The sequence below is a fragment of the Panthera tigris genome, chromosome D1 (assembly GCF_018350195.1).
Source record: "Panthera tigris isolate Pti1 chromosome D1, P.tigris_Pti1_mat1.1, whole genome shotgun sequence".
Taxonomy (NCBI): Eukaryota; Metazoa; Chordata; class Mammalia; order Carnivora; family Felidae; genus Panthera; species Panthera tigris.
Window position 1 is genome coordinate 59,412,337 of NC_056669.1, and position 22,034 is coordinate 59,434,370.

Here is a 22,034-nt window from a genome sequence, read left to right on the forward strand (position 1 = left end):
ATGGAATCCCGCCCCTCCCTGCCGAGATTGGCTGGAGGAGTCGTGACGTCATACAGGGCCCCCCTCGAAGTGGGCTTGTGAGTGGCTGCGTGGGGGTGCATCGGGCGGGGTGTGGGAGAAGAGTGGTGACGCTATACAGAGGCTCCGCCCCCTTCCTTGGAGCCGAGACAGTCGGGCTGCTGAAGCTCGGGCCAATCAGAGGGGAGGCTCCAACGATGGCATGGTAACTATTCTACCCTTTCCTTGCCCCAGTCCGCGGGCGGTGATGGGAAGGCTTCCCCGTAGTCCTGCCCGCACTTCCTGGCCAGACCACGTGCGGAGCTGGAGGGCCCTCCTGGGAGGTCTGTCTCTCCGTGTAGCTTGCCTGCAGCTGCTACGAGGCCCCAAAACCTGGCCTCCTGGTCTCCCAACCCATGCCGGCCCCATCACAACCTTTCCTTCTTTGAATCTCTCTAATGTACGCTATGAGCATGCCGTGAGGGAATGGCTCAACATGGGATTTGTTACAAATGAGGGTTCTTGGAACTTCTTTCACACCTGCACTTTAGGAATTCCTGTTTATCTTAAAGGCCTGGTTCAAATGTTCCTGCCTTCTCTGGGATACATTCCCGGATCTCTCTGAGGAAGTTTGGCTAATGCTTGGGCAGGCCTCTGTTACAGCCTTGTCACTTTGTATCCTATTATTTTCCTGTCTTCTGTGCTCAGGCTCTTAGAAGTCAGAGCTGCATTTTATTCATTGGGGTTTCTTTCTCCCGTGGCCTAGCCCAGGACAGACGCTTGATATTACAAGGGAGAAGGTTGAGCATATTCTAGAAACTAGACCTAGTGACTGAGGGTCCCATGCAGAATAGCAGGGACTATGCTCAGAAAGCAAAACCTATTCAGACTACCTCTCCACCACCACTTTTTCCTGGAACATCAACACAGAATTGAAGTGGGCTCTGCCCAAAAGTAGATAAATTTAAATCCCTCTGAGTGTTCAGTGGTAGCGAGGTATTACAAATAATTGACTAATTTGTCCAAAAGTGGAATGCTTGTAAAGATGAAATAAGATAACAGTAGAAATCTGATACATTGTAGGTGCTCAGTAGATGCTCAAAGGAAGAAACAAATAAATATGTGGATGGTCAAATAGTAAAGCTAGTTTAAACATCTGACTCCAGCCACATTCCCCCCACTCCTGCATCCAAATATCCCTCCCTTTCATCCTCCCTTTCCTGTGTTCTACATTGGAAAGTCATTAGTTCTCCCTGGATAGTTTACTATAGCTTCCTCACTGACCTACAGAACATTTGATTTCTCACCCTCCAATCCTGAAACCCAAATATGATTAAACCTCTCCTCCACTTATTTATTCTGGTGTCCCTAAGCCCAGGCACAAAGTATAGGTGCACATTAAATGTTTGATGAACGGATGAATGACTTTCTTAAGTAGAATAGTAGTAGAAGTGTGAGACTTTTGAGTTAGGGAACCCTGAGTTTAAACCTGAGCCCAACCATTTATTGGCTATGTCAACTTGGGCAAAATTTTAACCCCTAAGCCTCAGTTTCCTTGTCTGTAAAATGAGGGTAACAACTGTAATTGCCTTTAAGGTTGTCGAGAGAATTAAATGAGATAAAGCATTTAGTATGGGACCCAGTATACAGTAAGCCCTCAATAAATGATAATTATTCCTATTCTTTAAAAATGTCAAGGAATTCCCATTCTAACTATTCTAAGACATTGATTCTGACACAGAAATGGCTCCCAGAAATATGTTTTAAGTGATTAAGTAAATACATTCAGGTCAAAGTGCTGGCAGGTATGCAGGAGCTGAGATCCTTAAATAGGATCCCACATACTTGTGGGAAGACTAGAGGAAGAGACATTAGATGAGGAGTGTGGCAGGGAGCAATTTCCTATGACCATGGTGATTTCTAAATAGAAGGACCTCTTGTTAGATACTCTGGTAGGCATGTGGCCCACATGCTCATCATTCCCAGGTACTTCTGCCCTCGGAAGGACTTTGTGGACCACATACTCTCACTCTGTCTAATTCTCATAACCCCCTTCTAGTCTCTTCATTCCTTCTTCACCTCTAAAGAAAAGAAGTTTGGTGCATGCTCACAAAAACTTGCTGAGCCAAACCCTCTCTTGGGCTTCAGGAGCCCAAGAAGTCCACAGCTTAACACTCTGCTCTGGCCCAGAGAGACAAAGCAAAGGAAAGTCCAGCTTTCCTGGGAAACCCCAGTCTCTCACATACATACTCTGAGAACTCACCCTATGCAGCTTTGAAGGATTGGTGCTCAGAGCGGAGACAGGACCCATAAGGACTGAAGAATCGGGGAAGGGCAAGAGACTTCCTTTTAGAGTGAGGGCCTAGATTTCTTTCTTTTTTTTTTAAATGTTTTTAAATGTTGACTTATTTTTGAGAGAGAGAGCGAGAGAGCATGAGCAGGGGAGGGGCAGAGAGAGAGAGAGAGAGAGAGAGGGAGGGAGACACAGAATCCAAAGCAGGCTCCAGGCTGTGCTGACAGCTCAGATGTGGGACTCAAGCTCACGAACCATGAGATCGTGACCTGAGCCGAAGTTCGAAGCTCAACCGACTGAGCCACCCAGGCGCCCCCTAATGGTTTAGATTTCTTAGGTGGTGCGTAGGAAAGAGTGACAGAGTTGGAGTCAAACAGCTAAGTTTAAGTACCAGACTTCCTACTTTTTAGACCTTGCACAAATTATTTAACTGTTCTGTGACCCAGTTTTCTTGTCTATGAAAAGGCACAAAAATTCCCATGTTGTAAAGTGATTGTAAATGTCAAATAAGGGAATTTGCAATGGACTGGGCACATGTTTGACACACAGTAAGCACCCAGTAAATGTTGATTTCCTTCCTCTTTTTCTACAACTGAAGGGAGGGATGATGTTTATAAATAGCATATAATTAGATTTTTATAAATCTTATGTGAATACCTTTGACTTTAAACTAGAGCATTTAGTCTATTACACTTAACAAATTTATTGGTATATTCAGAATTTAATCTAACATTTTCTATTTGTCCTACTGTTCTGTTTCTGGGTTTTTCCTTAATTTGTTTTTCATTTTAGTTCTTTTGTAATAATAACCTCCATTTTTTGAGGTGCAGTCCTGCCAGATTGTTTTAATTGAGATATAATTCACATAATATAATATTTACCCATTTTAAGTATAGAATTCAGAGGGTTTTAGTATAGAATTCAGAGGGTTGACCCTTTAACAACATGGGTTTGAAGTGTGCAGGTCCATTTATATGAGGATTTTTTTTTCAATAAATACAGTACTGTAAATGTATTTTCTCTCCCTTATGAGTTTCTTAATAACATTATTTTCTCTAGCTTACTTTATTGTAAGACTACAGTACATAATACATACAACATACAAAATGTGTGTTAATTAACTGTTTATGTTATCAGTAAGGCTTCTGGTCAACAGTAGGCTCTTAGTAGTTAAGGTTTTAGGGAGTCAAAGTTATACATGGATTTTGGACTGTGTGGGTCTAGTGCCCCTAACCCCTGTGTTGTTCAAAGGTCAACTATATTCATGAAGTTGTGCAACTATCACTACTATCTAATTCCAGAAGATTTTCATAACCCCAAAAAGAAATCCCAGACAATTAGCAGTCATTCCCCATTTCCCCCTTCCCCCAGCCCCTAGCAACTACTAATCTACTGTCTTGATGAATTTGCTTATCTGAACATTTTCTATAGATGGAATCATACAATATGTGGCCTTTGTGTCTGACTTCTTTCACTTAACATAATGTTTTCAAGGGTCATATGTGTTATAGCGTGTATCAGAATTTTATTCCGTTTTATGATAGAATAATATTCCATTTTATGGATATGCCATATTTTATTTATACATTCATAAGCTGATGGCATTTGAGTTTCTACCTTGTGGCTACCATGAATAATGCTGCTATGGACATTTGTGTATAAGTTTTTTATGGACATATGTTTTCAGTTCTCTTGTGTTTATACCTAGGAGTAGATTTATGGGGTCCTATGGTAACTCTATGTTTAACTTTTAGAGGAACTACCAGACTGTTTTCCAAAGTGGCTGTACTATTTTACATTCCTATTAGCAATAGATGAGGGTTCCAATTTCTCCTCATCCTTGCCAATACTTGCTATATTCCTTTTTTTTCAATTGTAGCCATCCTAAGGGCTATGAAGTGACATCTCATTGTGGTTTTCATATACATTTCCCTAATGACTAATGATATTGACCATTTCTTCAAGTGCTTATTTTCCATTTAAATTTCTGCTTAGAAAAAAAATATGTACATATGTATTTTTTTTTAGAGAGAGAGCGTGTGTGCGCACAAGTAGGGGAGAAGGGCAGAGGGGGAGAGAGAGAGAGAGAGAGAGAGAGAGAGAGAGAGAGAGAGAGAGAGAGAAGGAATCCCAGGCAGGCTCCATGCTCAGTGCTGAGGCCAACATGAGGCTCAATCCCACGACCCTGAGATCATGACCTGAGCTAAAATCAAGAGTCAGCCACTCAACTGACTGAGTCACCCAGACACCCCTAAATCTCTGCTCTCTTAACATTCTTTTGGATTATTTCATTTTTCTCTTGTACCAGCTTGGAAATTAAATTCTCTTTTTATATTATTTTAGTGATCTCCCTAGAAGTTCCCATATGCATTCCTAAGTGTGCTATTAATGAACACCTTTATGGTACAGTTTGCCAAGATGGAGGGAAAAAAAAAAACATCCTAGGTCAGAGGAACAGAGAGAAAAAAGATGTAGGACCAAGAAAGAGCTCAGTATATCCAGAGGTACAAACTAGGATTTCATCCTAGAAGTGATAGGGGAGCCAGAGAAAGTTGAACAATGAAGAACAAAATATACAATGAAGATTTAATTACTATTTGAGGCAGAATGGGCCTACAGCAAGATGGGTGTGCCTAGGGTGGATAGTTTAAAGTCATCCAAGGAGGATGCCTCTGCTCTGTGAAAAAGATCTCTAGGAAGAACAAAGAACAACCCTGGAAGACTTTCCTGAGGCTGCCCAGGAGGCAGGGTCGGAGTTTGGCCTGAAACCGGGTATCTTTAGCACTGCGTCCTTGCCTCTTTACCTATCCCTAGCCATGCTTATTCTGCCTCTACCCCTACAACAGTGGTCTTTCCTCAAAGGCTTTTCTTACAGTTCCTAAATCTCTTCTTGATACATCCAAATCCTGTCCATCCTTCAAAACCCAATTCAATTAAATCAACCCTTCAATCAAATATTTTCTGGGCTTCCTTTGTGTCTATCTCTGGCCTAAGCTGAGAGATTCAGAAATAAATGGAACAGGTGAGGGTTCCATCCTTAAATGGGTTTCCAGGAAGGAGAGGGGAACAGACACTTAACAATAATTTCACTACATTGTGGTCAATCCTAATAAAGGTGTGATGGACTTCTAATGCTTCCTGTGGAGTGGGGAGGTAGGTGAATCATGGTGCTTAGGGAGAGATAAGGAGGAAGTTGAGCAAAGCTCATGGAAAAAATGAGCGTAGCTAGAATGTAAAATATGTGTTTGCTAGAGTAGAGGATGGCCAGATAACAAAGGATGATGAATACCACACTAAGGAATTTGCTCTTGATCCTAAATGCCATAGGGAGTTGCTAAACAATTTGCAGCAAGAGAGGCACATGATCAGATCTGTATGGTTTTTTAAAATGTTTATTTATTTTGAGAGAGAGAGAGAGAGATAGCAAGCATCAGCTGGGGAGGGACAGAGAGAGAAGGAGAGAGAGAGAATCCCAAGTAGGCTCTGTGCTGTCAGCACAGAGCCCGATGCAGGGCTCGATCTCACAAACCATGAGATCATGACCTGAGCCAAAATCAAGGGTCAGACACTTAACCGACTGAGCTACCCAGGCACCCCCAGATCTGTGTTTTAAGAAGAGCCAATGTGGCTGTAAATGGGGAGGATGATGAAGAGATAGAAGAGCAAGGAAACCAGTGAAGCAGAGCCTCAGGAAGCTTTCCTTAACAACTACATCCCACATTCACTTTTCTTCTGCTTCTCACCTCTGTACTGCCTCCATGCTACTGCGGGCTGGAGCATCCCTGTAAATAAATGCTCAGTCAGCTTGGGGAATCTAGTATGTGTGTGTGGACAGGGGGAGTGGAGCAGTGACTGTGGCCAAAGCTGGACAATATTGGTGCTATTTCAGGCACAGGCCTCTCTGAGGTATGTCCAGGCACAAGGCAAACCAACCAGGAGGACAGGAGACACTGGAAGGTTTCAACGGCAGCAGCAGCAACTACTTGGATTACAGACAAATGCTGATTCAGCAAACACTGACTGCCCACTGAATTGAAGGCAAGACTAGAAGCTTAGATGCTTGTTCAACTTCTTTATCTGTAAAATATATTCCATCAAATTTACCTCACCAGATTATTAAGAGGATTGAATAAGAAAGTGTACATAAAGTTCCTCGTAAGTTGCCTAGTAAGAACTCATTTTTCTACTTTTCCTCACGTAAATCAAGGTGATAGGCTTTGGAACTGACAGAAGAAGAAATAGATTCAGAGAGGGTCAGTGATGGCTGAGGTCACACAGTTCAGAAAAGGCTCAGTCTTGGGGTGCCTGGGTGGCTCAGTCGGTTGAGCGTGCGACTTCAGCTCAGGTCATGATCTCGCGGTCCATGAGTTCGAGTCCCACGTTGGGCTCTATGTGGATAGCTCGGAGCCTGGAGCCTGCTTTGGATTCTGTGTCTCCCTCTCTGCCCCTCCCCTGCTCATGCTCTGTCTGTCTCACTCTCAAAAATGAATAAATGTTAAAAAATAAATAAAAAAAAAAAAAAGAAAAGGCTCAGTCAGGACAAGTTCAGACCATAGCTTCCACATCTCATCACAATAGCCAGGGTGTCTTGAGTATCTCCTGCATACCTGGCACACTGCTGTTTTACCTCACTTAATCCCCAGGACAACCTTGTGCTGTGGATATTCCTAAAACCATTTTACAGATGAGGAAACTGAGATTCAGGACTGTATGGTGAATTGCCCAAATCACCAAGAATTAATGGCAAGATTAATGCACCTCAAGTTTCAGGCATTGGGGGTAGTCTAGAGGCACAGAGAAGGGACCCAGCCTCAGGGAATGGTATTTAGGGCCAAAGGAACAGACAAGGAATAGGGTCAGGGAATAAAGACAGGGAATAAAGGCCAGGAGCAAGCATCTGTATGTTGGAGGTAGACAAAGAAGATGACACAAAGCCCTGAGGTAGAAAACCTACATCTAATCATTGAAACTAAAAGGAGGTGGTTCTTTTAGTACAGTCTTACTAATTGTTCATTTGCCCTGGAACCCTAAAGCACAGGGTGGAGAGGAGTTCAAAGTCACTAGAATAGGACATTGTCCCGCCAGACTTGGAGCCTCCAGGAGTGAGTTATCTCTGGGTCTGCCACCATTGCCCAGTCAGGGCCTGCCACAGAAAGGGCTAGGCTGAGTGAATGAACAAGAATGAATGCATGAAAAAGATCTCTGGTAAGTTAATCAAATTTGAGCTTCTGTATCCACCTGCAAAGTGGTGAGTGTAGCTACCTTGTGGGATTAACATTATACAGTTGACTCTTGAACAATGCAGGGGTTAGGGGTGCTGACCCCCCCCCCCGCCCCCACACAGTAAAAACTCCATGTATAATTTTTGACTCCCCAAAACAACTACAAATACCCTACTGTTGACTGGAAGCTTTACCGATAACAAACTATTGATTAACACATGCTTTGTATATGTTTTATATGACATATTCTTACAATAAAGTAAGCTAGAGAAGAGAAAATGTTATTAAGAAAATCATAAGGAAGAGGGGGCACTTGGCTGGCTCGGTTGGTAGAGCATGTGACTCGGTCTTGGGGTTGTGAGTTGGAGCCCCACATTGGGTGTGGAGCCTACTTTAAAAAACAAAATAATTTTTTTTTCTTAAAACCATAAGGGAGAAAATATACATTTATAGTACTGTGCTGTATCAAAAAATCCACGTGTAAGTGGACACGTGCTGTTCAAACCCGGGTTGTTCCAGGTTGTTCTATATAGGAAGGGATTAAGGGAATGACCTCAGGTGCGGGACTCCAATCCTGTTTCTGACATTTATAGCTGTGTGAATAGGTAACATACCTTTTCTAAAACAGGGATGTTAATAGTATCCATCTCATGGAGTTTTTATAAGGATCAAATGGGATAATGCATAAAAAATAGAAAAGTGCCTGGAAAACAGAGGGTGCTCAAAATGTGCTATTACTGTGGGGATATATGACTAGGAAAACTGTGGTGGTAACTACGTCTAGGTCAGAGGTCTTCACCCCCTGCAGGTGCTCTGGCAACCCCAAGAGTCTTCCTCGGGTTCCTTCAGGGGTCAGTCTGGGTGGGGAGGGAACCCTGTGGGCTGGGTTGGTTTCTGCGGATCAACCCTCTCGTGGTGGGGCAGACCCAGGACTGGGGAAAGGAGAGCCTTGCTCTGTTATGTCAGGACAGGGCGCCCTCTCCTGATCAAAGCCGGGTACAGCTCTGGCCCCGAGTTTTTGGGGTGGGCCTCCCTGATCTCTCTACCTATAACGTGCTCTTCCCTTTGCTGAATGCCGGGAATCGGCTACGGGGAGCAAAGTTAGGGGGAGGGGCGCTGAGGCTGGGGCAAAACTGTTTTAATGTTTCAGAAGGGCGAGGCCGGATAATTCGGCTAGAATGGGGACGTGGGCAGGAGACACCGAGACTAGAAAATTAGAGAATTCGGGGCTTGTTGAACCAATTTTATGTTCTTTCAACAGGTGATGGAACGCCGCTGAGAGGTAAGGTGACAAGGTGGCTTATCCAACGTGTCAAACCCAGGGGTCCAGGGCTCTTCCGGCTGCCCCCACGCAACAGGAATTAGTGGGGCAGACCAGAGCTAGAGAGGCATGGCACAAGGGGACACCGGATCAAGGCGGAGAGCCAAGGGTCCAGGTCCGCAGAAGTGGGGAGGGGCCAATGGAGGATCTGGGCGCAGTTTCCTCCCCAAGCGCGCTGGCCCCGCCCCCGCCGTTCCCGCTCCGGCCCGCCCCCGGCCGCTTGCCCCAGGCCGGGCCTGGGCTCCCCTCGGGTTCCCCCAGCGCCCGGCCTGCGCCGGCGCGGCCTCCTCGCCGCCACAGCCTGGGTGAGTATGGGGATGGGTGTGACGGATCGCGGGGCAACCCCACTTGGGGGAGCTCCGCCACGAGGTCCAGCTTTCTCACCGCCCAGCCCCAAGGTGCTGGTGCTTGCCCAGGATCTGCTGCTGTCCCGACTTCTGAACTAACCCTTTACCCCTCCTGCTCTCCCACATGGTGCTGGCTGTGCACTGATTGAGCTCTCCTTCATTCTCCAGGGTCTGCTGATGGGGATTTCTCTTTAGGTGCCAGGGATGTAGGTGTTGGGTGTCTCTGGAACCCGATAGAGTAATTTCAAATTACACCTCTTCCATTTATTAGCCTGTGACCTTGGGCAAGTGTTTTTAACCTCCTTGAGCCTCAGTTTCCTGTTCTGTAAAATGGAAATACACAGGCTATATAGGGCCTGCCTCATAGAATTATAGTGAGGGTTAAAAGAAACAATGTATGTGGAGCATTAAGCAGGGTGCCTCATACTCAGAAGGTACCCAGTAAGTATGGATTCTGGCTGGAGGCTGAGAAGATCTCTGGGACCTTTGGAGATAAGGTAGGGGTACTCCTAAGAAAGCAGTTTCCAGCTAAGTAGTACGTATGAAGAAGTTAGAGCTGACTGGGACTGAAGAGCTGCCCTTCAGGTAGTGAGCTCCCTGTCCTGAGGCCTGGAGAAGTAAAATGACCATGTTGGAATGGTCATATTAGTAATCTAAACCACATGATCTTCATGTTGCACAACTGTGGAAAAAGACCCAGAGTGGTTAGATGACTTGCCCAAGGTCACACAGCTAAAAGAGGAGCCAGGCATACCTCCAAGCAGTGGAACAGATTGTTCCTCCAACCTCTTTACCCACCCCCTGCCTCAAGCAGTGCCTATTCATTTCCTGAGGATCTGTTCTTCAGTTTGGGCATCCCAGTGGTTCCCGAGGCTTCTAGAGCCACTGGCTTCAGAGAGGGGACTAGTGCTGCTACAAGCACCAAATCAGGGTTTGGGCTGGGTGGGGAAGTCCTTCCCCTTCTAGGGTCTCTAGGGACTTATAGTCCATTTGGGGATGATCCAAGAAATGTGTTCAATTTGGGAGGGGCACCAGCTCCAATTCCAATTCCTCTGGGAGATCCCTGGCTCCTGAAGGCAGAAAAGAAGTTGGGCAACTGGGGCAGGCTGACTAATCGGGCCTAGAAGAGAGGCAGGGTGGGGGAAGATGGAGGAGAACACAGAAGCGTATTCACCTGGTTCTGGAATGCTAGGAGGTTAGCTTCAGGTTCTTCCTGAGGGCGGGGCCAGGAAGAGTTGGGACTTGATCTGGCAAGACCTTTGAGTCCATAAGGGCGGGTTCTTTATGAATCTGGAGCCAGCCCTAGTTTGGCCACAAGAAGCGTAAGTTCCAAGGATGGCTTTCTGTCAGGCTCAGCATCTGGCTTTGAGGAAGGGCCTTTCTCTCTCTGCATCTTGGTTTCTCTGCCTTTGCAATGGGGACAGGATTCACTGACTCATCTATATAGGATTTGATTTACCTTTCTTTCTCTAATGACAGGTGCCCCTTCTCTCTCCCCTCCTAATCTGATCTAACCTGACCTTTCTACCCAGAGGTCTGTCCCAGAGACGAAGGGGTCAAAGAAGGCTGGGGCTGCAGTTTGTGACCCTGTGGGCCCTACATCTCCCCACTGCTGGCTCTCCCTTCTAGTTGTTGTGCGACCCTGAGCAGGTTCTTGTTCCTCTCTTAGCCTCAATTTCCCCTCTGTGCACTTAGGGAGGCTGGGCTAGGATTGCTGGTGTATACGTGGTTATTATAGTTGTTAACCTTAGCATCCTCATCTCAGCAGGGAGTCAACAGTTCTCAGGAGCTTTTACTTCATCTCTGGAGGGGGATGGACAGGCCCCATGGGTTCTGGGAAGCCTCCAGAAGCTGACCAGGCAGCTCTTTCCAGCAAACAGCAAGCCCAGGCTAGCACCAGGCCTGATTCTGCAAAGCCTTTCACCCTCAGAGCACATGAGGCAGCAGGTGGGGACGAGCAGGGGGTCAGGGTTCTATTGGCTTCCATGGAGCCCTCGCTGCTGTGCACTGTGGTGCAGACACACAGAGCCTGGGAAGGGACCGAAGGTACAGAAGGCCCTGGGCCAGTGGGTGAAGCAGGGAGAACTGAAGCCTAGAGGCTGAAAGGCCTGTGAAAGAAGGTGGACTATTCTGTTCACTGGGAGGTTTTAGGGTTGGTTCCTGAAACAAGAGAGACCAGTTAAACCAGCTCCTGTTGTCATAGACCTGTAAAGCCAGGTATAGGGGAGAAGAAACTCTCCCAATCTATTCAGGCTTCATTTTAGCACAGATTTGCTTCATTGTCTTTCCTCTGAAATTGAGGGTGAATGTCCTCTTGGGATTCTGAGTCAATCGTCCCCATCCAGGGCAGGAACTGTCCAAGTTTAGGGGCTAGATGGCTTTCTTCTCAGACCCTCCATCCCATGGCTCAGCTAAGCTGAGGACTCAGCACAAGGGCTGGCTTTACCACAGAGTCCCAGCCTTGCTGCCTTGGGCCTTGACAGCATACTACTCCATCCCCAGGTCTGACAAGATGTACCAGGTCCCACTGCCACTGGACCGGGATGGGACCCTGGTCCGGCTCCGCTTCACCCTGGTGGCCCTGGTCACAGTCTGCTGTCCACTTGTCGCCTTCCTCTTCTGCATCCTCTGGTCCCTGCTCTTCCACTTCAAGGAGACTACGGCCACACACTGTGGGGTAGGGCTTGCGAAGTGGGGGGGGGGGGGGGGTCAAGGAATATCTCATATTCAGGTCCAATTGGATCGATTTTGGATCCTGATTCTGTTGTAACAGGATTAGTGAGCTCTCCAATGAGGTCCATCAGACAAACTGGGTTGCTGGGTACCTGTAAATTGAGGTCTCAGGAATTAGCCTTCTGCCACTTTCCATGGGGGTCATTAGGGCCTGGAGTCATTGAAGTTGGGCAGCCCCAGAATTCAATCCTTACTTCATAGAGGGGCAGATTCAAGAGCCCCCGGGTTTCGTGGGGGATGGAGAGAGAACAGGACTGGGCTAGAGGGTGCTGGCGCCTCTTAGTGTGACACTGTGGGCTGTGGCTGTCTCTGTGAGAATGTGATTATGTATGCATCTGTGTGACTGTAAGGGACGTGACTGTATGTGTCTGGGAGAGACCATCTCTGTGTGTGTCTGGATGGGGGCCTGATGATGTGTGCATATATGTGTTCCATATGTGTATATGGGCTATGTTCCCCAGGTAGGCATGTGCCCTCTGAGCAGGGATATGGTGTGCTGGGCCAGGAGGAAAGATGTGAGTTTTCTCTGTAACGTTTCGGGGTAAAGAGGGTCAGACCTGTGTTGACCTCTGTTACACTCCTAATTTCATCCACTGACTCTGTATTACCTGAGACACAGAGACTGAGCCTCAGCTTCCCATGTCTTAAAATGGGGTTGGCAATTCCCGTCCTCCTTCTCAGGAGTAGTGTAGAGCTCCAGATAGAGGAAGCATAGGAAGGTGGTTTGGGAAGTGTGAAGGGTGAGGAGCCGAAGGAGTAGGAGGAAAAGAGATTGTAAGGTTGGAAGGCAGGGCAGGAGAGGAAGAGCCCATGGGCTCTAGGTGGAAAGGAGGCAGGGCCTGGACATGGACCCTTGGAAGAGCATCAGAGAGAGCTCTGAAGGCCCCCAATCAGCTCAGCTTCCTGCCTCCCTATAAACAGCATTTGCTCCAGAAATAGGACTATGATTAGAAGTGGGGTCTGAATGGCAGTATGGAGTGGGGCCTACTTCTTTTGTTCTTATGACTGGAAGTTTTCTCTCTCCTTGCTTTGTCGATGGGTAGATGTTGGCCTTGAGCGGTAGGCAGCCAGTCTTATGATACCCAGGGCTGGGAGCTATCAGAAAGAACAGGACTGGACAAAAAGGGGCTGACCAGGTGATCTTGAGGGGGAGGATTGAAAAGGATCCAAACAATGGCTTTTCTTGACCAAGTTTTCACCTTAGATAATGCATCAAATGTTTCTCTCACCTGGTCAACTCCTTTGTATCCTGCAAAACCCTTCTCAAATGTCTCCTCCTTTGAAAAAACGTTCCCTAGCCTCCTTGGGGAAGACTTAATCACTCTTTCCTCTGGGTGCCCACAGTTCCCTGTTTTATCTTTCATACAGTTCTATCATATCATATTTGTATCTCTGTTCCCCATCAGACCAGGAGCTTCTTCAAGGTGGGCACTACATCTGAATCAGAAAGAATTGGTTGAATAAATGAATAGGACCCCCTCCCCCCTGCATCAGCCCCGTGCCCTTTGAAAAGGAAACCTGAGACCAAGTCTTAGTCCATGCAGAAAATTATATTTGTAAGGCATATGGAATTAAATGGAATAGGCTGTTTGCTTTGCCCCTCATGGCTGGCTCCTGAGGGCTAATGGGATCAGTAAGCCAGCATATCTGGCATACCTATAACCCATTCTTGACATACTAGTTAGGGATCCTAAGGCATAGGTAGTTGCAGGAGGGATACCTGACCACTCTGGGGCAGGACTGAGCTTAGGGACCCAGGTGGTATTTTGTCCCCACTCTCTGGGACTACCATGTTGGAGCCACCTTGGGGCAGCCCAGGTGGATGTATGCTCTGAATTTCTCACCTGGAGTATTCTAGAAATGGCCAACCCTAGAAATAAAAAAAGTAACCTTACTCTAACACATCTGTAATTTAGATGACTCTGTGTTTGCTTGCATATCTCCAGTGATAGGGAGCTTCCTTCCTCTCCAGGCAGCCTATTCTAAGGAGGCTTAGTAACTAACAATTAGCAAGCTCTTTCTTGTAGTGGACATGACATTCTCTTTTTGGTGAATCTCTGCCTTTGCACTGGCTCTGCTTTGGGAGCCTGAGAGCTACTCTCTCTCCTCCTGGCATCAAGCCAGCCCTACAGAGGTGGGATGGCAGTAATGGGGGTAGGGGTCCCCGAGTTTACTCTTATTAGGTAGCATATTTCCAGTTCTTTCAGGCAACCCTCACAGGATGTGCGCCCCTAGACTTGGCCCAGTCGGTCACTATTCTCTTCATATGAGGCCCTGATCTGGGCATAGGTCTTCATATGGCCTGGGTAGCACAGGGAAAAGTAGTACCGTTGCATTCCTATTACTGGCTGTTAGACCCCTGTTAAGGCATCTTGAGCTGAGTTAGCTGTTTCTGCACAGGTCCAGACTGGACACTGATAACCTCATATTTAGGCCCGTCCAGATCTGTCTTGGATCCTGAATGTATTGTTCTAAGATTAGCTAGCTCTCCAATGAGGCCCAACAGACATACATCTGCTTCAACAGAAAGGGGTGAAATCCTATTTTGCTTTCTCCCTTTTCCTTCCCTGAAAACTGCCTGGATCCCAGGATACAACTCTCAAAAGGGTCCCCACCCCCATCCCTGGCAAGGAAGCTGTTGTGGGCTGACTTTAGCCACTATCACTCTTACCTTTGCAGAGTGTTCCAGGGTTTATGATATGGCCTTGTTGGTCCTGGGAGGGCTGTGTGCTTGGGCAGGCGTGGAGATCTGAGCTCTGTGGGCGGGAGGGCAGGCCCTAGAGAGCTAGGGGTGGGACCCTCCAGTCTTAGAATAGTTTCAGTCTGGCTAGAACTCTCAACCCAAGCCCCGGATCCTTCAGCACCCAGTGTGAGTGTTGCTCAGTTCGCGCCCCCTCCCCCATTTCCTTGATGCTGAGCTGGACTAGTGAACTAGGGCTCCCTTAATCGTGGGTGGTATGAGTCCCAAGGGAGGTTTGGTCCTAGGCGTTTGAATACAAAGCCTTTCTGTCTGCCCCCCAGAAGGGAACCCATCTCACAAGTCATGGTAGCTGGGGCAGTCAGGGGTGGGAGGAGGGACTTCTCTGCCTAGCAGGAGAAGGGAGTGGAAGAAGCTAGCTCCCTTGGTTTGGGTCTGTCCTTGCTGGGTCTGGCCCAGCACAATAGGCTCAAGCTGAGTGGAGAAGGTTCCCGTGACCCTCAGATTCCCATAAACTTTGGATTGGGTGACATGGTCTTAGAGAGGAAGGAGAAGCCTCTGCAGGTACCCTGGTATCTTGAGATGATGGTACTGTTGACCTGAGGCTTGGATCATTCTGAGCCTGGGGGTGGGCTGGTTGGCAGCCTGTGGTCCCATTGAAATAGGTTCTGGGCACTCCCACTGTTCCTGGTTGAACTTGGGTGAAGAGGAGGAATGTGGTCAGACAGGGTCAGTGGGAGGGCTTGGACCAGTCTGAGCCAAGGGTCCTTTGTCTAGGTTATGTGACCTGAAGAAAGCCTTGACTTGGGAGCTTTAATCTGTCAAGTGGCTAAAATCTTAGTCCTAATGTTCTATGGAACAGAAGTAATAACCTTTCTACCTCTGATCCTTCTGAGTTGGGTGTGAGAGTCTTGAGATTGAAGTGGCCCATCAAACTCCCATGTCCAGGCCACTGGGAGCCTCTATTCTCCAGGCTCTTTAAGAGGTAGACCTATAGGACCATTGTGCCAAAGGGATTCCTAAGAGCTGACCCTGCCTGACTCAGCTGCTCCCGCCCCATCTCTCTCTGTACCTCCTTACCTTCTGCACTGCTTTCCATTTCCCTTTATGCTCTTTCTACTCTGGCTCTTCCCTATACCCAGAGGAGCCAGCTCTGGAAAAGGCTCCACTTCCCGAGGCCCAGGTGTCCCACCAGGCCCCAAGTTGTGTCCCTCGCCCTGCCTGGGCACCACTCCCTACAGGATGTTCTCTGCGGCCTCCCAGCCCTTGGACCCAGATGGGACTGTGTTCCGGCTCCGCTTCACGGCCATGATCTGGTGGGTCATCACTTTCCCCATGTTCGGCTTCTTCTTCTGCATCATCTGGTCCCTGGTGTTCCACTTTGAGTACACGGTGGCCACTGACTGTGGGGTGAGTGCCAGGCTCCCCTGCACCTGGGTCAGGGCCAGGTCAGGAGATGGCAGTAAGAGTGGAATCAGAGAGTAAGAGAGAAGGCGGAGGGTCAGAGAAAGGGGAAAGGGATAAAGGGATGGTGGGGGGCAAGTCAGAGTTGTGGGAATTTGTGGGGAGAGACTCAGGGAGAGTGGAGTCACAGTCTTCCGAGAGTAGAAGATTACAGAGAGTGCCAGGGAGCAGAGGGGAAAGGGGAAGGGAAGGGAAGGCAGTAGGCAAGAGAGGTCATGAGAGGGAGGAGGAAGCTGAAGAAAGACCAGACTGGAAAGGAAGCCAGGACTGGGGAGTTAGACTGGGCCAGGAGCCAGGAGAGGTCATAAGTGGCTTTAACCCAGACTGGGGATGTGGCCTGAGAACACCCCCAGCCCTGCCCTGGAATCTTCAGGCTTGGTTTCTCCCCTGGCAGCCTCGGGCCCCCTAACCTGTGTCCACTCAGGACTCTGCCAGCTAGAAACCCAGATGGACTCCCTGCCTCCAAGAGCAGTCCACCAGGCCTTTCCTGAAGGCCTAGGGGTAGAGGTTCTGTGTCAGAAGGATGGAACTGAACATGGACTTGCCCTTAGCCTCTCATCTTACATGACACAGTCCTAGACACAGACAGTCACAGCACAGTGAAATGGGACTCCTATTGTGATAAAGGGGAACATAAAGAATGAAGGGGAGCATAGGGATCACAGGGCCCAGAAGAAGCACTTAATCCAGCCTAGGTGTTGGGGAAGACTTCCTTCCTGGACCAAGGGGCATTTCTGCTATGGGGGTAAAGAAGGATCTTTGTGAATGCCAGGCTGACAACTTTTGATTTTATCCAGAGGGCAGTGGTGAGCTTTGGAAAGATTTTAAGCAGGAAAGGGACAGGATCAGATTTATGCTTTAGAAGATCATTCTGGCTCCTGAGTGGAGAACAGATTTAAGAGCAGGGGGCAAGAGTAGGGAGATAAGTGAGGAGGCTAGTGCAATAGATCATGCTACTGGGAAGACCAGAGCTAAAATAGGGACTATGAAAGTAGAGAGGCAGGGATGGAGTCCAGAGAAGAGTAGCAGGTTGAATTGATAGGAATGGGAGGTCTTGTTCAGTTGGCAAGGGATGGGGGCAGTAGATAGCAAAGTCATCCATAAGTTTGGGGGACTTTTATCAAAGGAATGAATCTCAATTGGTGAAATCTGAGGTGCTTTGATAGGGAATTTTTTGGACCTTCACCCTTTATACCATGTGACTTTCTGATCTACTGCCCTGCCACAGGTCCACTGAGCCACATCCTCTAGGATGTAGAGGGTTTCTGTTCTTGGGGAAAGGGGTTATGTTCCCACTTCAGTACCCTTAGCTCTGAGCTCATGGGGAGATTTGGGGTGAGCTGGGCACCTGGTCTCTGATAGCTCCTGATGTTGCTGGCATAGTTGGTGAGTGGAGAACTTGTGTGCTTGGGATGGGGGAACATAAATGAATATCTATACTGATTATGCATGTGTGTGCATGCGTGCATGTATATTTGTGTGTGTGGGTGGGGGTAAGAGGAAATCCCTGCTCTCAGCATCCTATCTCCACCCCTAATCTGGGAGGAGCTTATGAGGATGACACCAGTAGCCACAGGGCCCTAAATCTCCCTTCTTCCTGTGGTGTCCTCCCAGATTTTTGCCATCTCTACCATTTACCTGTTTCCCAACATCAGTTAAGGCTCTGGGCTCTCCCAGCCAAGCTTTAGAGAGCTCATGCTGGAGGAAACAAACAGACAAAAAGCTCATGCTGGTCCTGCTCTCCTTAAAGTAGCTGGGATGGAGGCAGGAGTTTTCAGAATGAATATTCTAGGAAACAGAGGCAACACTCCCACTAACCTTACTTAGGGGACCTGCCCAGAGGGGTAGAAAAGTAAGGAGGCTTGGAGGGCTCAGAAGTCTCTGATGAAGTTACAGTTCTTGCCTGTCACTCCCATGCAGGGTTCCCATGTTCAATAACTACATAGCTCACCAGCTATTTGCAGGCTTTTCAGGGAAGTTTGTCTTCTGAAAGCCATCACTTGTACCTGCTGTGTGCTAAACACTGCAGATGCTCTGCATACATCATATTTAATATTCACAATCATCCTGCAAGGTAGGTGGTAGTGTCCCTATTTTGCCAACAAGGAAATTAAAGCTCAGAGAGGTGAAGTGACCTTGAGTAGGTTAATAAAGGCAGAGATGGGATGCAGACCCGGGTTTGTGTGGCTCCAAAGCCTCCATGCTGTCTCTTTACTGATTACTCAGAGTGAGTATCTGAGCCTGGTCTCAAGCTACATGGTATCTCAAGCCATGGCCTCGGGAGCGGCACCCTCTCAGAGAGCTCTACACTTAGCTTCTTTTGGTAGTGCTGAGGGGAATCTATCTCCTTTTCTGTGAAGGCTGCGAAGCCCCTGGCTGGCGTTACCCCAGGCCCACCTCTGCCCTGTGAGCTGCGTCCACCATTGCCTATGTTCCCAGCATTGATCCATCAGCATCACCATTAGGAGAAAGGAGGGGATCTTCTAGAACTCCATCTCTGAAGACTGGTCCTGCTATAGTCACAGCACGGTCATTCCTTCTCTGGGTCCCTGGGCTCTGGCACTGCTCTGGTTCTTGCTGACAGTCTAAAAAAGTCCACAGAAAGCGAGTGCCATGGACTGGTAGTTTCCAGTCCTGGAATCCTTTAGAAATGCAGATTCTCAGATTCCAGACCCCCAACATCCTCACACAATCCCTGGTTAGTTGTACGCATGTTAAAGGTAGAAGCACTGCTCCAGACCCTGGAGTCTGAGAGATCCTCCTCCTCTCCCTGGCTTTCCTGTCCCCATCTAGACTGTTCTTCCCTCATCCTCTCACCCTCTCACACGAGCAACACACCAGTCCTCGCAGCTGTGTGTTATCTCCTCCTCCTTCCTCAAGGAGGAAGAATAGTGCTCCAGTTCCTGAAGGAATAAGGAGTTCCAGGCTTTGAGAAAGATGAATGGGAGGGATGCACAAGAATAGGTCATTTTCTTAGACTACCCCAGGTTAGGAGCACCCACTTTCTTTCTTTCTTTTTTTTTTTTTTAACGTTTATTTATTTTTGAGACAGAGAGAGACAGAGCATGAATGGGGGAGGGTCAGAGAGAGGGAGACACAGAATCCGAAACAGGCTCCGGGCTCTGAGCTGTCAGCACAGGGGCCTGATGCAGGGCTCGAACTCACGGACCGCGAGATTGTGACCTGAGCCGAAGTTGGCGCTCAACCGACTGAGCCACCCAGGCGCCCCAAGCACCCACTTTCTTAAGCATGATCAGGGTGGGGGTACCCTTCTGACCCAGGTCCCCCAGGATCTCACAGTACCCTCTACCACCTTGGCACACCTGCCCAGAAGAGTTAGTAGAACTGAGAGCAGTCAAGAACAGCTCAGGTGGGCCGTGAATCCAGCACGGAAGCTCAGGTGGTCTGTTACTCATCCCTGTCCTCAGGACTGAATCTGGGGTCCTGGGCCATGGAATCTCCCATAGCTCTGTGCTATGGGCTCAGAGAGCATCTGAACCTGTCTACAGCTTCCCCAGCCGTATGTAGGTTCCATGTATAGGGAGATGGAAAAGGTCCAGCCAAGTCCCTGCACAAACCCCAGGCTGCCTGGGGAATGAGAACAAGCACATTGGGGGCCGGGACCTGGAAAGGGATGTCTCCCAGGAGAGCTCTCTCTGGAGGTGCCTGAAGGAGGACCTCCGGGCAAGGAAAGGGCTGGAGCGGAGCCTTCTGAGGGCCAGCGTGATTTTGATAGATGGAGAGAAGGATCTCCAGGTGGGTGGGTGGGTGGGGCTGGTGGAGGCCTGCCACCAGACTGGTCACAACTCTCTAGGTGCCCAACTACCTGCCTTCGGTGAGCTCGGCCATTGGTGGGGAGGTGCCCCAGCGCTACGTGTGGCGCTTCTGCATCGGCCTGCACTCAGCGCCCCGCTTCTTGGTGGCCTTCGCCTACTGGAACCACTACCTCAGCTGCGCGTCCCCGTGTCCTGGCTACCGCCCGCTTTGCCGCCTCAACTTTGGCCTCAACGTCGTCGAGAACCTCGCACTGCTAGTGCTCACTTACGTCTCCTCTTCCGAGGACTTCAGTGGGTGTCCACATGAGGGAAGGAGGAGCAGGGGAAGGGTTGGGAAGGGTCGCCCCTGCGCCCTCCCTCACTCAGACCTTCAGAGGGAGGGGTTAGGATGCTTCCTGTAGTGCCCGCTCCCAACCCTCCTCTCTCCCTCCAGCCATCCACGAAAATGCTTTTATTGTGTTCATCGCCTCTTCCCTCAGTCACATGCTCCTCACCTGCATTCTCTGGCGGCTGACCAAGAAGCACACAGTAAGTCAGGAGGTACGGTCTACCCCTAGTGGGGCTCTAAGCAGCCCAGGGGAAAATCAAGGACACCCGTCCTCAGGATGCGGGTAATGGTGAGATGGGAACCAGAGTTCTAACGGGAACCCGGGCTGAGGCTGGGGCTTGGGGATGAGTGGAGGGTGATGGATTGGTCAGAATCTAGGACTGTGTTCGGGTACTAATGGAGACTGGAAAATAGAAGAGATGGAGGCTCCAAATGGGGGTAGAATGAGGGACAGCACCCAGGCTGCAGTGGGTTAGGAACTGTGTCAGGGGTCTGTGGTCTGTAATAACTCCAGTGCCCCTCCTTACCCCCGCCCCCGCAGACACCTTTCTTCTCCCCACAGTATGTGGAGGTGTCAGGTTGGGGGGTGACTCCGAGTAACTTTCATGTTCCATCCTGCTGAAGTGGGAGGGGCAGGGACAGCACTGCTCCTTGGCTTCATTATACTCCCAAACGCAGGAATATGAACATGCCCATCATTCCTGCTGCCCTTGCCTGTGCCCCCTTCCAAAACCAAGGGAGGTAAGACGCAGCCCTCAGGAGTTGGGGCTAAGAGGGGAGGCTGCCCACACATATCCAACAGGCTGCAGAGTGATCAGACAGCCCATCCTCTAGGACCGCAAGTCCTACAACTGGAAACAGCGGCTTTTCGTCATCAACTTCATCTCCTTCTTCACGGCGCTGGCTGTCTACTTTCGGCACAACATGTATTGTGAGGCTGGAGGTGAGGCCAGGCTGGGATCCGTATGGGGTCACAGTGGCTATGGGACAGTTATGATGTTGTCTATACTGTGCGAGATGGCAGTGGCCTTGGGGGCTGACTGCCATTGTGTCTCCTTTGTAGAGATGTGTGGTGGTGGCGATTTATCAAGAGGCCCCTGGGGGGCAGGGGCGGGAGTCTCACCACGCTCTGTTCTTGTGCCCTTGCAACAGTATACACCATCTTCGCCATCCTGGAGTACACCGTTGTCCTAACCAACATGGCGTTCCACATGACAGCCTGGTGGGACTTCGGGAACAAGGAGCTGCTCATTACCTCCCAGCCTGAGGAAAAGCGATTCTAAACCCTTTCTCTCCTACTAGAAAGGAGGAGGCGGTCCACTGCCCAGAAACTAGAAACAAGACACCACTCTGGCCTTCCCCACCCTGTGTCCTCTGTGGACCGTGCTGAAGCTGGGGGAGGGGGAGGAAGGGCAGAAGGGCACAGGACAGGGTTTTAGGTAGCCCTGCTGGCTTCTCTTTTCCCTCACCCCACTTGAAGGCACAGGGACCTTCAAGCAGCATCACCCTTATCCGGAGGCCCCAAGAAGCTGAGCTGTTAGGAGAGCTCCACCATCTGGTGCTAAAAAAAGTCCTGAGGTTTATAACCACCATCGGTTCTTGGCCTTTACATAGCCACCTCTTGCTGAGGTCAGGGACCACTGAGCAGTGGCTGCTACCTGAAAACCACAGCCATTTCTCTCCACGGGGTCATTCACTTGACTGGTGTATGTGATTATTTCCTGCACATGCCCAGGCCTGTGGCCACAGTCCCTTGCTAAGTTTGCCCAGGTGTTCTAGCTCTGACTTCACCTCCTGTTTAGTGTGTACCCCTTCCCCATCTAAGCCTTAGTATGTCCATGCAGGTGGTTGGGGG

The 22,034-nt window shown here is 49.0% G+C and overlaps 1 protein-coding gene across 10 annotated transcripts; it reads left to right on the top strand.

Annotated features, from left to right (window-relative positions):
• The first annotated feature begins 97 nt into the window (after positions 1-97).
• Positions 98-21,542, top strand: PGAP2 (post-GPI attachment to proteins 2). Of its 10 annotated transcripts, XM_007089369.3 has the most exons (8): positions 98-223; positions 8,774-8,794; positions 11,683-11,857; positions 15,853-16,021; positions 19,890-20,142; positions 20,285-20,391; positions 21,014-21,122; positions 21,332-21,542. In XM_007089369.3, exons 3-8 carry the CDS (start codon positions 11,724-11,726, stop codon positions 21,460-21,462), a joined length of 903 nt encoding a protein of 300 aa, XP_007089431.2. In that variant the 5' UTR covers positions 98-223; positions 8,774-8,794; positions 11,683-11,723; the 3' UTR covers positions 21,463-21,542. The 10 variants fall into 10 exon arrangements, with proteins under 10 accessions (XP_007089431.2, XP_007089436.2, XP_007089435.1 ...); XM_007089374.3 differs by lacking the exon at positions 15,853-16,021; XM_007089373.3 differs by lacking the exon at positions 11,683-11,857.
• Positions 21,543-22,034: the final 492 nt, after the last annotated feature.

Bases quoted from the DNA above. Each gene is read 5' to 3' on its own strand.
- PGAP2 (XM_042958469.1), top strand. From the start codon at position 8,903: ATGGCACAAGGGGACACCGGATCAAGGCGGAGAGCCAAGGGTCCAGGT. The intron at 20,143-20,284 runs GTGGGTGTCCAC...CTCTCCCTCCAG, and splicing joins CTCCTCTTCCGAGGACTTCA to CCATCCACGAAAATGCTTTT. The intron at 21,123-21,331 runs GTGAGGCCAGGC...CCCTTGCAACAG, and splicing joins CATGTATTGTGAGGCTGGAG to TATACACCATCTTCGCCATC.